Source organism: Scyliorhinus canicula, chromosome 1 (genome assembly GCF_902713615.1).
Source record: "Scyliorhinus canicula chromosome 1, sScyCan1.1, whole genome shotgun sequence".
In the NCBI taxonomy this organism is placed as follows: domain Eukaryota; kingdom Metazoa; phylum Chordata; class Chondrichthyes; order Carcharhiniformes; family Scyliorhinidae; genus Scyliorhinus; species Scyliorhinus canicula.
In genome coordinates this window covers 38,650,017-38,665,575 of record NC_052146.1, presented here as the reverse complement: position 1 = coordinate 38,665,575, position 15,559 = coordinate 38,650,017, and the positions used below count along the sequence as shown (strand labels likewise).

The 15,559-nt window shown below is 40.6% G+C and overlaps 1 protein-coding gene across 1 annotated transcript in view; it reads right to left on the bottom strand.

Moving 5' to 3' along the window:
- The window catches only part of sf3a1 (splicing factor 3a, subunit 1), a 48,121-nt gene that overhangs the window by 31,210 nt on the left and 1,352 nt on the right, over positions 1-15,559 (bottom strand). Inside the window, exons 2-8 of the mRNA XM_038785345.1 lie at positions 14,154-14,266; positions 13,870-14,062; positions 12,414-12,671; positions 8,933-9,007; positions 6,207-6,357; positions 2,030-2,226; positions 189-306 (exon numbers count right to left, since the gene is read on the bottom strand). Coding sequence (XP_038641273.1) covers positions 189-306; positions 2,030-2,226; positions 6,207-6,357; positions 8,933-9,007; positions 12,414-12,671; positions 13,870-14,062; positions 14,154-14,266 — 1,105 coding nt within the window. The remainder of the gene's footprint in view (positions 1-188; positions 307-2,029; positions 2,227-6,206; positions 6,358-8,932; positions 9,008-12,413; positions 12,672-13,869; positions 14,063-14,153; positions 14,267-15,559) is intronic.

The window sequence follows — 15,559 nt, the reverse complement described above, 5'->3', positions numbered from 1 at the left end:
AACCAGACTACACTAAAACAAATTCAACAAAATGGTCAGTTTTGCAGCCTGATGCTGCATTCCATTAACTTATTCCAAGCTAACAATGCACAAAAGTGAACTTAACCACTTCAGATAAATCACTGGTCTTCAGACCAATCTAAAGCACATGTGTAACTTACAGCTTCCCTTAGTTCTGGAAGACTCACCTTTGGGATCGTAGTCCTTCCGAATGATAACCTGATCTGGAGTTGGAGGAAGTGGTGGAGGCATTGGATTATCAGGAGGCGGTGGGGCTTTCTGACTTTCTTCTTCTTCATCTGATCCCTAAGAGAATCATCATACATAAATGTGTAAAAACATACACCTCATTGAAAGCAAGTTAAATTAAAAAGTTGGTATTTTCCCCATTGTTTTTTCAGTTTTGTTCCTATTTAAGACAAAGGCTTACAGCGGTCATAAATCTAGCAATACCATTCTTGATATGATCACTGAAATATGAATGCCCCACACCAGTTTTCTCTCTATTGCTTTTGGAGAAGTCCTTTGAATCATTGACCCAAGGCACAGATAAACTGAAGAACTCATTACATGGTGATAAGCATGCACAAGAAAAAAATCATGTGTCACATTATTTATTTTAAATTATGCATCCGGTTGTGCCATGCAAATTAAATTATATAAAGAAATTTTAGGTCTGAGCTCTCCTTGAAGGAAACCGATAACATTCCAAAAATATAGTTGCTTGGTGAAACCTCCAGAGTTGATAAAGAGTCAAACATCTAAGTGAGAAAAGTTTTAAACCAACATTGAATTCAGTCATTAGAAAAAATACTTGCAACAGAATCTATGAACTAGAACCTAAGCCAAACAAAATCCCATATTTGTTTTTGTATTTGGATCACCTTATTTCAGGGGTGGGCAAACTACGGCCCGCGGGCCGCATGTGGCCCGCCAAAGGTCTTTATGCGGCCCACCAAGTCATTATTTTTTTTTTTTAAATTTAAAAAAAATTTTTTTTTTTAATTATTTATTTTTAAGGTTAATGGGGGGGGGGGGCTGTTGTGTTACTTACTGGTATAGGGTGAATACGTTGACTTGAGTAGGGTGATCATTGCTCGGCACAACGTCGAGGGCCGAAGGGCCTGTTCTGTGCTGTACTGTTCTATGTTCTATATGAGGCGCCCAGAATCATAACCGGGTGAAGTAATTATTTTACTTAATATACTATGCAGCCCTTTAAAATTGTGAATTTCTGAATGTGGCCCTTGCACGGAAAAGTTTGCCCACCCCTGCCTTATTTCCTAATCTTACATTGTAGGTGTACCATGTAGATAATGTTTACTTAGGAACCCAGCCAATCAATTTAAAAAAGACCTTAAAACAACAAATGGTGATTAACATAAAAATTAACTTGGCATCAATATCAAAAGTAAACTACATTTTGAAACAAAAATTAAACCACTCCTTTTGAAATATATTATGATTTAGAAGGTCCATTTTAAAAAAGGTAACATAAGTTCATTGTGACACCATAAATATCAAATACCTAAAATTTCAAACAGTTTCCAAAGTTTGATTCAAGTGAAATTCAGCATTAAGCTCATACCAAGTTTTCATCTAAAACATTACTTATTTCAAAATATAACACATTCTGTCAACAGACCAGCTCCAAGTGTTGGTTGACTCACAGGTCAAGATTTGAATGAAGAGAATATCAGTGAACAATACGGCCTGCGAAGAACTTGAAGGTGCACCAGAGTTGAATATTACCACGAATACTTAATTCATTATTCATATTAATCTTTTTTTTAAAAACAGATTAAACTAAATTGGCATAATAGTTATTACTTTTCTTTTTTCCAACTTTAACAATGAACATCGCCAATAGCTTTGGATTCTACAAATTAATTTCTATTCTATGACCTGTAATCAATTAGATTTGCAATGGTTTGGCCAGTAAACCTGGAAGGGTTTGTAAAATCTGAGGTAATGAAAATAAAAAAATATCTTTACTCAATAGGCAGGATAATTTTTTTTTGCACCTTACCTCATCCATATCCTGTACTTGTGTATCTTGATCCAACTGTGATGGGGTCTCTTCTGGCTTATCCTCTGACTCTTCAACTTCATCATCAGATTCCACCTCCATTTCAACCTCCTCACTTTCCCCAAATTTCTCATACCTCTCTTGCATCAAAATACGAGCTCCAAGCTCTTCTGGTGTAGTCGGTGGAGGGAAATGCCCTGCAATTAGAAAGGTTAATTACCTCATGAACTTAATTGTTATTAAATATCTATTTTCGTCCACTTTTCCCCCAATTAAAAGAGTATCACTCCCAGATTATTACAGAATTTCCTTCTTCAATTAGTGTTAGTACATGTGACTCCAGACCCCAGACCCACAGCACTGTCCTCTGAAATGACATCGCAAGCCACCCCATTCAAGGGCAATTAGGGATGGGCAACTTTGGCCTTGCCAGCGATGGCTACATCCCAGAAAAGAATAAAGCGGAAAAAAAAGGAGAAATTTTGTTACATTAATAGCTAACAGGAGTGAACTTCTGGTGATCAGCATTCAGTCATCCAAATTTACCAAAGAACAAGCATCATATGCAATGAATTTCCTAGAAATACATTAACTATTGTTACGTAAACAAATTTGGCAGCTCCTTTGTGCAAGAATTCTGGTTGAGAAAAGAATCTACACCAGAACTCCGACTGCTTTTAAAAATGCCATTGACTCTTCAACAGCCATCTAAACCAATGAAATAGCGAGATGAGGCCTCAACTTAACATCTCATCTGAAGAATAATATCACAATACTCGCTCAATACTTTGTACACACAAGTCTTGGAGCAAGGCTTAAATCTTTTGATTCATAGGCTAGTAATTAAGCTAAAATGACAGATGACAGAGTAGCTCCAATATATTTTTTTAAAAAACAAACTACATTGATTGATGCAGTATATTCCATGATTTCTGTTGACTGCAACAGCTACTTGCATTTATAAAATTAAATGTAGAAAAACATCCTAAGGCAAAAGGGAAAAAAACAGATCTTGTCAAAAGAATAAATTAGGAGGTGACACCAAAATTTTGATAAACCTATCAAAAAGTGATAAGTTTTAAGTAAGGTCTTCAAGGAGGAAAACAAAGATGTTTGGGGAGGGTGTTGTATAGCATAGCATCTGGGTGGCTGAAGACATGGCCAAAATTGGTGCAGTGAAGGGGCAGGTGCATAAAGGACCAGAATCAATCAACAGAGTTTCGGGAAGTGGGGATGGTATGATTGGAATTAGATGAGGCAGTGGCATAATTTAAACAATGATGAATAGATTAAATTTGTGCTGGGGAACTGAAAGCCACATTGGTTGGTGAGGACAGGAACAATGGATGAGATCTTGCTGCAGGATAGATCACAGGCAGTACAGTTTTAGATGGGTTGAAGTATATAATAATAATCTTTGTCACAAGTAGGTTTACATTAACACTGCAATGAAGTTACTGTGACAGTATATAGAGGGCACAAATCAGAGGCTGGTTAGAAGAGCATTGAGGAAATCATAATTATAGTTTCAATGATAGATAAGTTGAGGTAGGAGTGGTAGCAAATGATATGGCGGTAGATGTTGGTGGGCAGTATTTCTAATGCAAAAATAAATGAGTGTTAACAGTTTAGCGTGGGTCAAATGAATACTTGCGAGTACAAATAATCTTGCTGTAAACTTTCGGCAGGGAAAAGGTTGGGGGTACTACTGCTCAGCAGACATAGATTATGCCTGGATTGAAGATGATGATTTGATTCTTCCCAACTTTTAGCTGCATGAAAGCATTATTCATCCAAGACTTGTGTTAAAAAAACAGTCTGATAGCATTGAAACAGCAGAGGTCAAAAGAGGTGAAGAAACCATAGAGTTCAGTCTCATAAGTGTACATATGTAAGCTGGCCACATGTATGTGATATGAACTAGGGCAACATGTAGTGGAAGAGAAGAGGGCCAAGGGATGCATCTTTGATGGATTCTTGAGGACAGTGCAAGTGTGCAAATAGAACCAATTGTTATAGTCGGATTACAACTGGTTAGCTTAAGAGTGGAAGCAATTTCATCACACTGGACAATGGAGAAGGTTATTGATTATGTTGAAGGCTACACAGATTTAGAAATGACAATGCATCCAATCACAATTAAAGTTGCACAATAATATTCTCCAAGATCATTTTCGTACTGGAGGAGGGTTGAAATCTGATAGGAGGGATTCAAACAGGAAGCGGTGGGAGAAACATGAAAAAAATCTGGAGGCCAAAATATATTCAAGGATCTTGGAACAGGAAAGAGTTTGGTACTATTTACAATGTTAGCTAGCATGGGAGGTAGGAGTTCTGTGGAAATGGGACCGAATGAGGACTGGGTGAGTTTCATAGATGAACTGAGCTTGTTCAAGGGCAGACAAAATGGTGCAGAGAAACTGGAGTGATGGATGGGGTTCATAGATTGGATCGATGAGGAACTGAGAGGAGCTTTGGCTTAGAAGGGGAAGGAGAAAATAAAGAAAAACAATAGCTGAGCATATAGTTTCCATCTTTCCACGATCTCTGCATACTGTTCAAGGTGAGATTGGAGACAAAGGTGGTCGCTGGTGTTCAGTCAGACAGGAAAGGATCCTGCTGCATGATTAAGACAAATCTGACATTGGTGGTTCAGTTACTTCTGTGCTAGATGCACTTAAGTTTGCAACCTTGGTCTTGAATGGTTATCTCAGAAGAACAACTGGGATGGGACAGTGAGTGCTTTGCTGGATAAAGGCATTGAAAGTGGAAGAGAGAGACCAGCTTAGAACATCAGCTGCTGCAAAAAATAGTGCAAAAAATGGGTAAAAGTTTGGTTAATTGAATATTTTTAACATCAATTTATACAATTAACTGCACATGGAAGGAATACTAATGGTTAGAAACAATGCATCCCATGCTGCAAAGAATTGGTTTTCTCAAGGCCATTATCACCGACTTCCTTGCTCAATATCAGGACTGCAAATACCATGGGCGCGATTCTCCGCTCCCCACGCTAGGTGGGAGAATCGCGGGAGGGCCGGGCACTCACGACACGCCGCATCCCCCCCCCGCCCGCGATTCTCCCACCCCTTGCTCGGAAGAATTGCCGCTCGCTGTTTTTCACGGCGACCGGCGATTCTCCAGCCCGGATGGGCCGAGCGGCCTGCCGTTCCCGACCGGTTCACGACGGCGGCATCCACACCTGGTCGCTGCTGTCGTGAACATGGGCGGCAAAGTGCCGTTTGAAGCTTGTGGGGGGCGGAGAGGGGAATGAGCACCACGGCCGTGCTCCGGGGGGAGGGGGGGGGGCTGGCCCACCGATCGTCAGGCTGGCATCTCGAAGCGACGCACTCTTTCCCCTCCGCCACCCCGCAAGATCAAGCCGCCACATCTTTCGGGGCAGCGGAGGGGAAGACGGCAACCATGCTTGCGCGGGTTTGAGCCGTCACATAGGCGCCGCCGTCACGTCATTTTCGGCGCGCCGGCCAAGAATAACGGAGCGCCGCTCCTAGCCCCCCAGGTGGGGGTGCATAAGGAGAGAGGAGCGGTCTCCGAGGCCATCGTGAAACTCGGCTGAGTTCACGAGGGCCTTCCCGATTTTTTTGCAGGAGCGGAGAATTCCGCCCCATGTTTGTTTCAAATGTCCTTTTTTTATAGTCAGCTCACTAAATTTTCCTCTCATTCAACTTTTTGGCTGTATGCATTACACAAATCATGTATTAGTTTGGTTCACATGTAACACCAACAGATTATCCACCTATGGTGTTGATACAGGGACATTTGAACAAGCTTGTGATTCATTATAACAAATATCCGAACACAGGGACCATTGCATATTTATAAATTTAATGCATCCTACAAGTTAAATAACTATTGCCGTGTACTCTAATTTAAGTTTCATTTTCCCTTATTTGAACCATGTTCCATGGTTACGAAAATAATTTGTATTTAAAAGCTTAAAATGAGCAAGTTCAAAGCTTTCGGAATTAAACTGTTATTTTCTACTAATATTTCAAACCAAGTTACTGCCATTGCAAATTCAAATAAAATATTCAAAGGAAAGGATGTTAGAAATACTGTGATCAAAGAGTGAAAATAGTTAATCTTGGAGTAATTGTGTTCACCAACATTTAAATCTAAATCAATATTACTTTCGATAGTACGGTAAGATTACCTTGTTCATTGGGCTGGAAGTCAACAGTTTCCACCACCACAAAGTCATGCCAGTCAATCTGTGCATAGGCTACTCTCTCCCTTTCCCTTTCTTCCTCCTCTTTCCTCCTCTCACGCTCCTGAAATTTGGCCCATTCAACTCGGTATCTAACCTGCATTATACAAACTAAAATTATTTTTATGTCAATATCATGATCTACATTCTGTTTACGCATAGGTGACAGACCTTTTAAGACTGTTACACGCTTGAAAATGAAAGTTCCATAATTACAAATTAAATCAGATCAAAGAACACGGAGGCAGTAGAGGGGCTGAGAGAGATGGTGGGGTGGTAGAGCTGGGTGTTATTAATGTGTTATCCCGTGAAGAAGGAGATTAACATATTGAAGGATTACGGAGAACGGGCAGGACTGTGGAGTTGAGGCAATGAGAGATCAGCCACGATCATATTGAACAGTGGAGCAGGCTAGAGAGGCTTAATTGCCTATTCCTAGTTCTTATGTTCGAAAAAAGAACTAATGTGCTCAATTCAACCTTCCAGCTGTTGGTCTGTAGCCCTGTAGGTAACAGCACTTCAAGCACAAATCTGGTGTTCTTGAATAAGGGGATTTCTTGATTAATAAGGGCATCAGGAGTTATGGGGAACATATCAGCCATGGCTGAATGGCAGAGCAGACTCGATGGGCCAAATGGTGTAATTCTACTCCTTTATCTTATGGTCTCACATCAAGCTTACAGATGAAGGGTTGTATATCCAGCTTTACAGACAACACAATGTTAGGTGGCACTGAAACGTAGGTGGGAGTAGAAAGTCGCACAGGGACATTCTTAAGATTAAGTGGCCAAAACTGTGGCAGATGGGAGTTCAATGTGGGGAAGCGCGAGGTCATTGACATTTTCGACTTAAAAGATAGATGAAAGTATTTTCTAAATGGTGAGAAATTAGGAAATTTAGGGGTCGAAGTGCAGAAATCACAAAGTGGACAGGCCCGACAAATAATTTTAAATGGCTGTGGAATGCTGGCCTTTATCTCAAGATGACAATAACACAAAAGGGGTAGAAGTAATGTTAGTTATAAAAAGTTCTGGTTAAACTCCATTTAGACTACTGGGTTCACTGCCACTGCTGGGCATCTCATCGCATGAAAGATATACTTGCCTCTGATGGGGTTTAGCACAAGTTAACTAGAATTAAACCAGGCCTAAATGCATTAAATTGTAATGACTGTTTAGGCTAAATTTGTATTCCCTTCAGTGATCGGAGACATTTATCATTAAGGAAGTCCAGACTATGAGGACATAACATTAAATTAGAGCTAGGCTCTTCAGCAGTGATGCCAGAAGCACTTCTTCACGCAAAGGGAAGTGGAAATCTGAAACTTTCTCCCAAAAAGGTGTTGAGGCAAAGTCAACTGGAAATTTGAAAACGGAGGGTATAAAGTGATATGGACTCAATGGAGGTGGATGGACTTACGGTACAGATCAGGCATGATCTAACAAAATGGTAGAACGGATTTATGGGGTTAAATGGCCTACTCCTGTTCCTATGTTCCACATCTTGAATGATATTACCAAGGACAGTATGCGAATGAGGAAGAGACCATGGGTTGATCTGTGGAGACTTCTGAGGGGTTGAGAAGGCCCCGAATAAAAACACCACACATTATATTGAACAAGGTTCATAAAGTTGCAAAATCAAAAGGACCATTTATGGCCCCAAATAGTCATTTTAAAATTGTTACAGCAAGTCCTCACTTGTGGCTGCGGTCAGAAAGTTATGCCTTTGGGCAGCATGGTGGTGCAGTGAAGTTAGCACTGCTGCCTCACAGCGCCGAGGTCCCAGGTTCGATCCTGGCCAAGGTCAAGGTCAGTGTGGAGTTTGCACATTCTCCTAGTGTCTGAGTGGGTTTCACCCCCACAACCCAATGAAGAGCATGGTAGGTGGATTGGCCACGCTAAATTGCCCCTTAAAATCGGAAAAAATAATAATTGGATACTTTTAAATTTATTTTTTAAAAAGTCACGTCTTTAAGGGAAACAATTTTAAGAGAATCATAGCTTCCCTAGCAATCTATGTTTAAGTCATACTTGGGTTCCTTTGGACATTTCTAGCCTGGAAAGAAACATGTACAAGTTGAAATACTGTGCCGTACAGGCGCATTGTTGTGCATTCCTGGGTGAATTACCTTGCAAAATAAACTACATTCTGAAATATAAAACTACAATATACAACACAATTATATTATATTAAATCAGTACACAGTACTTTGATACCAGGCTCCATCTAGTAGAACATGTTTGTTGGTGCAGTTAACAGCTGAAATCTTGACCAGCTTCTGCCGCTGGAAGGAGCCCAGCAAGAAGCAAAGCTAGAAGTCAGGAGCTGCTGAAGAACAGGCTCCAAGGACTAAGGTAAGAACAGAGGGCAGGAGCTGTAGGAAGAGGGATTGAGGGAAAGGGTGGAAACAGTGCAGGAAAGCTCATGTCAACAGACAGGCCACAGGACAGGAGGACTGTGGCGGGTGATGTTGAACTGAAACTGGCCACATTAAATCGGCATACTGACACCTTTGCTATGTTAAAATTAAATGTTAAGTGACTCAACGTCAAGCAAGGATTTACTGCATTCCTTTATGATGCACTTTATAAAAACTACACACGAATAACAGAGGTATCAATCACAAACAATGCAGCTTTTGTTTATTACTGTAATATTTACAGTCTTACCTGATCTAAAACTTCTTTAGGATTTTCTGCTTCCTTTTTTAATTTCAGAAGCAGTCCCTTTGGAGGTATTAAGATCTGAACAGAAGGAAAACATAAATATAAAAAATGGAAAACATAAATAAGCTTTTCCCTTATAAAATTCTAACGGTTAAAATTAGTGCACATCTGATTATAATTCTGACATGGAACATAGAACAGTACAACACAGAACAGGCCCTTCGGCCCTCGATGTTGTGCCGAGCATTGTCCAAAACCAAGATCAAGCTATCCCACGCCCTGTCATTCTGGTGTGCTCCATGTGCCTATCCAATAACCGCTTGAGTTCCAAAAGTGTCCAACTCCACTATCACAGCAGGCAGTCCATTCCACACCCTAACCACTCTGAGTAAAGAGCCTACCTCGGACATCCCTCCTATATCTCCCATGTGTGCAGGTTTTTCTCTTTATTTTTTTAAGTATTTAAAGCCAGCTCTGTGCTTGCAGAAGAGAAGGAGAAAGCAAAATTGTGCAAAAAGGATGTCAGGTGACCTTCTACAGCCTCAGACAGGGGTGCCAATCTGCAGAAGGTGCTGGAAGAAGCTGGATGCCAGAACAGGAATCTGAGACAGATCCTGTTAAGTGAAGTTAAGAGAGAGGAGCAGAGGGAAATATTCCAAATTAAAGAGGCGGAGCTGCAGGAAGCAGACATGGAACAAAGTGGGCTTGCGAGAAGCCAGAAGATCTGAGGAAATAGTCGAAGGACGGTGACTTCTTACTATGGGCCTTTGGAGCAGTGGTGTTCTGCTTAGCATGGCTGATTACCCGAGAGTGTACATGGAAGGTGAAGCCCAAATGCACATAGAGATCTAGGGGAAAGGTACATTAGAAAGAGAGAGTGGAACTTTTTTGGAGGCGCAGACTGAAAAAGTGTTGTTTGGGAAAGAATTCCAAAGCAAGTTCTTTAAACGTGAAGTTTGGAAGCCCCCAGGTGAGAGATAGAGTTTCCGTGAGACCAGTGGCTTCACGGTGTGACAAGTGTCGGAGGGGAGGAGGCGACTGATGAGAAATCCATAAGTAGCATGGCATCTGTCACTTGGTTTTGGAATGTGTTGTGTCTGACTATTAGTCAGTCAATCTATTAGTTTACATGTACTGCAAATAATGCTGTACAAGATAGATATTGGAACCGCTGTTATCACTTTGTATCTGTAAAGGTATAGTTGAAGTGAAGAAGTACTGTAATATAGTTCTCATCTTTTCCTGTTTAACAAATGTTTTATTCTGTTGTTAAAGGTTCATCAGCAGACTGCTGTGAACCTGTTCGGTAACTGCCCTCCACGGTGGCGCAGTGGTTAGCACTGCTAACACATGGCACTGAGGTCCCGGGTTCGATCCCAGCTCTGGGTCACTACCCGTGTGGAGTTTGCACATTCTCCCCGTGTTTGCGTGGGTTTCCCCCCAAAACCCAAAGATGTGCAGGGTAGGTGGATTGGCCACGCTAAATTTTCCCTTAATTGGAAGAAATGAATTAGGTACTCTAAATTTTTTTTTTTTTTTTTTTTAAAAGGATAAGAACTTGATCCCCATCACAAACATGTTGGGCCGAAGGGCCTCTTTTTGTGCTGTAAAACTCTATGACCACCAGGGCTTCTCCCGAGCCCTCACCACAAAGATTACCAACCATAACCCTTTTTTATGTTTGGAGCCCCTTCCTTCTTAACTGGGACTTCTCTCTGGCCCGTCTGGGACTCTCTCCATTATGGTGCTCTGTACCCAATCGCGTGATGGGGGTTTGCATAAAATCTTCTTTATGGCATTGCCCATAGATCAAAAATTAGACAATGTGTCTCTAATAGCGTACTGGAATTAACAAGCGCCTTTTGTATTCTCTAAACATCAGACTGTAGATTAATATTTATTGAACTTCACGACCATAAACACAAAATCAAGTTGATCAAACTCAAAGACTAAACTGTGGCTCAAAGTCGATACAACAGATTTGACCTGGCTAAAGAATTGCAAAATTTATATCCGGTCTAAGAAAATGTGAACATTGTGGCAACTCTCTCAGTAAATACAACCAATCCAGTACACGTATTTTAGATGTTTTTTTCCAACAAATAAAGAGCTGCAGTATTGTGACAAAAGACTTCAACAGCTTAGAGCATATTGCTGGTGGCACTCATATATCCCACATGAATCTCGAAACTGGGATTGTACAGTGAAAACGTGGCTGTCATAATTTTAAAAGGTTATCAAATATGGGGTTACCATCTGTGTGGAGCTCTGAAATCCAACAGCCAGAAATAGTTCATATATGGGCAGCATGGTAGCATTGTGAATAGCACAATTGCTTCACAGCTCCAGGGTCCCAGGTTCGATTCCCGGCTTGGGCCAAAAGATGTGCGGGTTAGGTGGATTGGCCATGCTAAATTGCCCATAGTGTCCAAAATTGCCCTTAGTGTTGGGTGGGGTTTCTGGGTTATGGGGATGGGGTGGTGGTGTGGACCTTGGGTAGCGTGCTCTTTCCAAGAGCCGGTGCAGACTCGATGGGCCGAATGGCCTCCTTCTGCACTGTAAATTCTATGATATAGTCATTCTATGATATAAAGATATAATAAATAGTTATGAATACAAGACTTTATGAAATGATTGTGTTGTGAGAGAGACAGTGGCACTGCTGGATGCTTGCGAAGCAGAAAGGCTACAGCTATGAGAGCAGGATACTTGTAAGAGTCGGTTTTCTGTTCAGAAGGAACAAGGCAGATCAGGTGAAGCTTTTGCAGATTTAAGAACTAAGGAGTCACCAAAGTGGGTCATGTTTTTGGAAGCCAGTTTGAATATACACAGAAAATTGAGTGAAGGAACTTTCAAAGGACACTGATGAAACACTGGGAAATATTAGGACTAGAATCTACAAGGCTACATATCCACTGAGTGGCACAATGTATAAACATGGTATGGGGTTTCTGGTGGTGTTAACTAATTCATGGGGATTTTTTTCCCTCTGTCGTTTGTGATTTAGTTGCCCAAGTAATGTTTTGTAATTTTAGTGTGCTTGTTATTAGTAAAAAGACTTGAACCATGAAATCTTGTCATACAATCCTTCAAAGTGGTTACTGGGAAATACACAGCTTTTAAAACATTATTGGTCTCTACAGGGATTGTAATAAAACATGCATGGAATTTCTTATTCTTTTGAGATTTAATAGATTTCCCAGATCTTCACAAGCATTTACAATAGTAAGAAAAACTGTTCGATTACAGAACAAATTATGTGCGTTCAACTTCCATTTCTAACTTTCTGCATCTATCCTCACAAGATATTTACCCTTAATAAACTCTGATGCACAATTGTAGAAATATTAGTCTTGCACTTTCAAACTGTGTTACCACTGAACTTCAGTCGATCTTATGATGTGCAAGTACATTATTTTGGCTTGAATCACATTCTTACCAATTACACACTTCTACATAACTTCTATCCGTAGCTGTTAAATACCTTTGTGTACTGCTCCACTAGTTTGGTGAAATAGTTGAACAGACTGTGCTGCGGTCGCAGAAAGTCAAACTGATAGTTACGTTGTTCTTTCTGCATTAGCTGAGTCAAAAACTGCCGACCATTTCTTGCAACAAATTGAGCAGTTAGCTTCACAACATCTAAATCAAAGGCTGAGATTGATGGGGGATCAGCAATAAATTCAAATTCAGGAGGGGGTTCCTTTGGGACAATTGTTTCCTGAATCACTTGTGCTTGCACCTATTTAATGTAGATAAGAGAGAAAATTAATTCTCAGAAATTATAATTTTGCAAATACAATTGAATGGAATTGTAACTTCTTTTACTAAAAACTTGAAACTGCAAAAATATGATTTATTGAACAATAATTTATAAAAATACAAAAATGAAAAGAGAACATGTTATCTTTAAATGTTTGCGTGATAACACATCACAACAAATGTTCATGCACAACCTTTGTCTATTTAAATAAAATAGTTAGGGTTGCACCTCTCTCTTTTGATCCCTCCACTTGTCCAACATTCAGTGCTGGATAACAAAAATTTCCTTTCACTAAGTATTAGGAAGATCAAAACTATTGTTGTCAGTCCCCGCTACAAACTCTGTAACCTAGCTACTGACTCCATTCTGCTCCCTGGCTACTCCATGAGGCTGAACCAGACAATTCACAGCCTCGGGTTGTACTTGACCCAAAGATGAGCTTCCAACTACACATCATCTGCACCCTGAGACGGCTGACTTTCTCCTCCATAACAGTGCCTAACTCCATCCCTGCAGTTCACTTGCTGCCGAAATTAACATTCATGCCCGTTCCCTTGTGACATGACCATTCCAGGCTCTCCTGACAGGCCTCCCCATTTCCACCCTCCTTACTGCAGAACTCATCTGAAATCCCACTTCCCATCTCCTAACTCATACCACCCCCAATTCACCGATTAATCCTATGCTTGTTGCTCCAGAGTTGGCAATGCCTCAATTTTGATGATGAAAAGTCGCAGACCTGGAAAGTTAACTGTGTTTCTCTCTCCACAGATGCTGCCAGATCTGACTATTTCCACAATTGTTTTCTGTTTTATTTAAAATTATCATCCGTTTTCATAGACCTCCATGACCTTACCCTTCCCATTTCTATCATTTCCTCCAGCATTAGAACCCTCCAAAATCATCTCAGTACTCCTTCAATTCTGACCACTTGACCATTACAGATTTTAACTGCTCCACCATTAGCAGACTCTAAATTCTAGAATTCCCCAACTAAACCTCTCCACCTCTTTTTCTTCCTTAAAATCTACCTCTTTGACCAAGCTTTTGATCACCTTTCCTGCTACGTCCTTATGTGACTCAGTGACAAATTCTGTTTGATAATGCCTTGTGACATTTTCTGTTAAAAGGTGCCATATAACTGCAAGTTGTTATTATTGTTAGCAAGATTACTCACCTTCTGTGGCAGCTGCTGCTGCTGCTGCATAACCTTCGGTATAGCAGCTGAAGGTTCTTGTCCTTTCCCCTCCTTGAACTCATTAACTTTGTGCCGGTAATATGCATGGTAAGGATCATTTGGATTCAAGAAGTTAAACTTGGAGTTGTTTATTTCATTCTGACGGATTCGGGCTTCAAATTCTGGGCCATTTCTAATCAATGTAAAATAATTTGCACATTTAAACTCAGAGGATCAGTGTAGTACAGCAAATACAGACACATGTGTCAGAATGTAGAACTCACCTGGCTACGAAACTCGCAGTCTTGTCAACAATGTTCCTGACCTCAGGAGGAGGGTAGATAATACCAACAATAGGTTTGGTAGTTGCAATTTCATCTTTTGTTTCTTCTGGCAACTTTAAAACAAAATCAAATAATTGTCACCTATCACTTCAAGCACCTTAAGGTTTCCTTAATCACAGCTTATGTCTGCAGATGACAGAGAATCAGAATTCACAATGTAGAAAATTGTACTTTTGTTCCAATGAAACGCTACTGCACATTAACCTTCGAAGGAATGTTCATGCTATGGTAGGATAGGGGCAATACTCTCAAATGTTATCGTGGCTTACGCTGGTGATCAAGTAATTTAGGAAAAATCATTGAAATTGGATTTGCTTTTGGATTTATTTTTTTCATTGTCACGTGTACCTAGGTACAGTGAAAAGTATTGTTCTGCGCACAGTCCAGACAGATCATTCCACGCATTAAAAAAAGGACATATATAAGTACACAATGTAAATGAATAGGCACAGGCAACAGGTGAGCATACAGAGTGCAGTACTACTCAGTAGAGAAGATGTGTGAAGAGATCAGTTCAGTCCATAAGAGGGTCATTCAGGCACTTGATAACAGCAGGGAAGAAGCTATTTTGAATCTGTTAAAGCAGCTATCCACCCGAAAACTCAAACCTGTTTGTCTGCTGTATAATCATAATTGCTGGTGGCAGGATTAAGGCAAGGAGATTAATTTGACTCCAAGATCACACATTTGGTATTGGGATATTAGAACCTAGTTGATTCTCTGTTTGAGTGAACCGTTATTTCCACTATGCAGGTCTACAGTAGCCTGCCTAGAGAATTACTGATAATTGGCCTGCCAATTTGTCTCTTTGATGGGCCGGGCCTGACACTGGGGTATGGAATTCATCCCAGTCAACTGCAGAAAATCCTACAAGCCAATGCTCTATTTATAGGATAGCCTAGCTGGATGAGCAGCAAAAAGCATTTCAGTGTTTTTGGCAGTAGGTTTGGGAGATTGAATAATCAAATTTAGCAGTGCCCCTCTACAGACCAGAGGGTCTTACTTTCATGTTCACAGCATTGTTACTGCGCAGGAGGCCACTGCACAGCATAGCTCCACCACCTCTCCAAATGAGAAACTCATGGAGTACTATTCCTCCACCTTCTGGCCATAACACAGCAAATCCTTCCTTTTCCGAAACCAGTCTAATTGCCCTTTGAATGCTTCAATTGAATCTTCCTCCTCCACATTCTCAGACAGTGCATCCCAAACCCTAACCACTCACTGCATAAAAAATTATTCCTCATCTCACTTTTGCTTCTTTTACTAATTACTTTAAATCTGTTCCCTCACATTTGCGATCCTGTCAAGAGTTGGAATACTTTCTCCCTATCTACTCTGTCCAG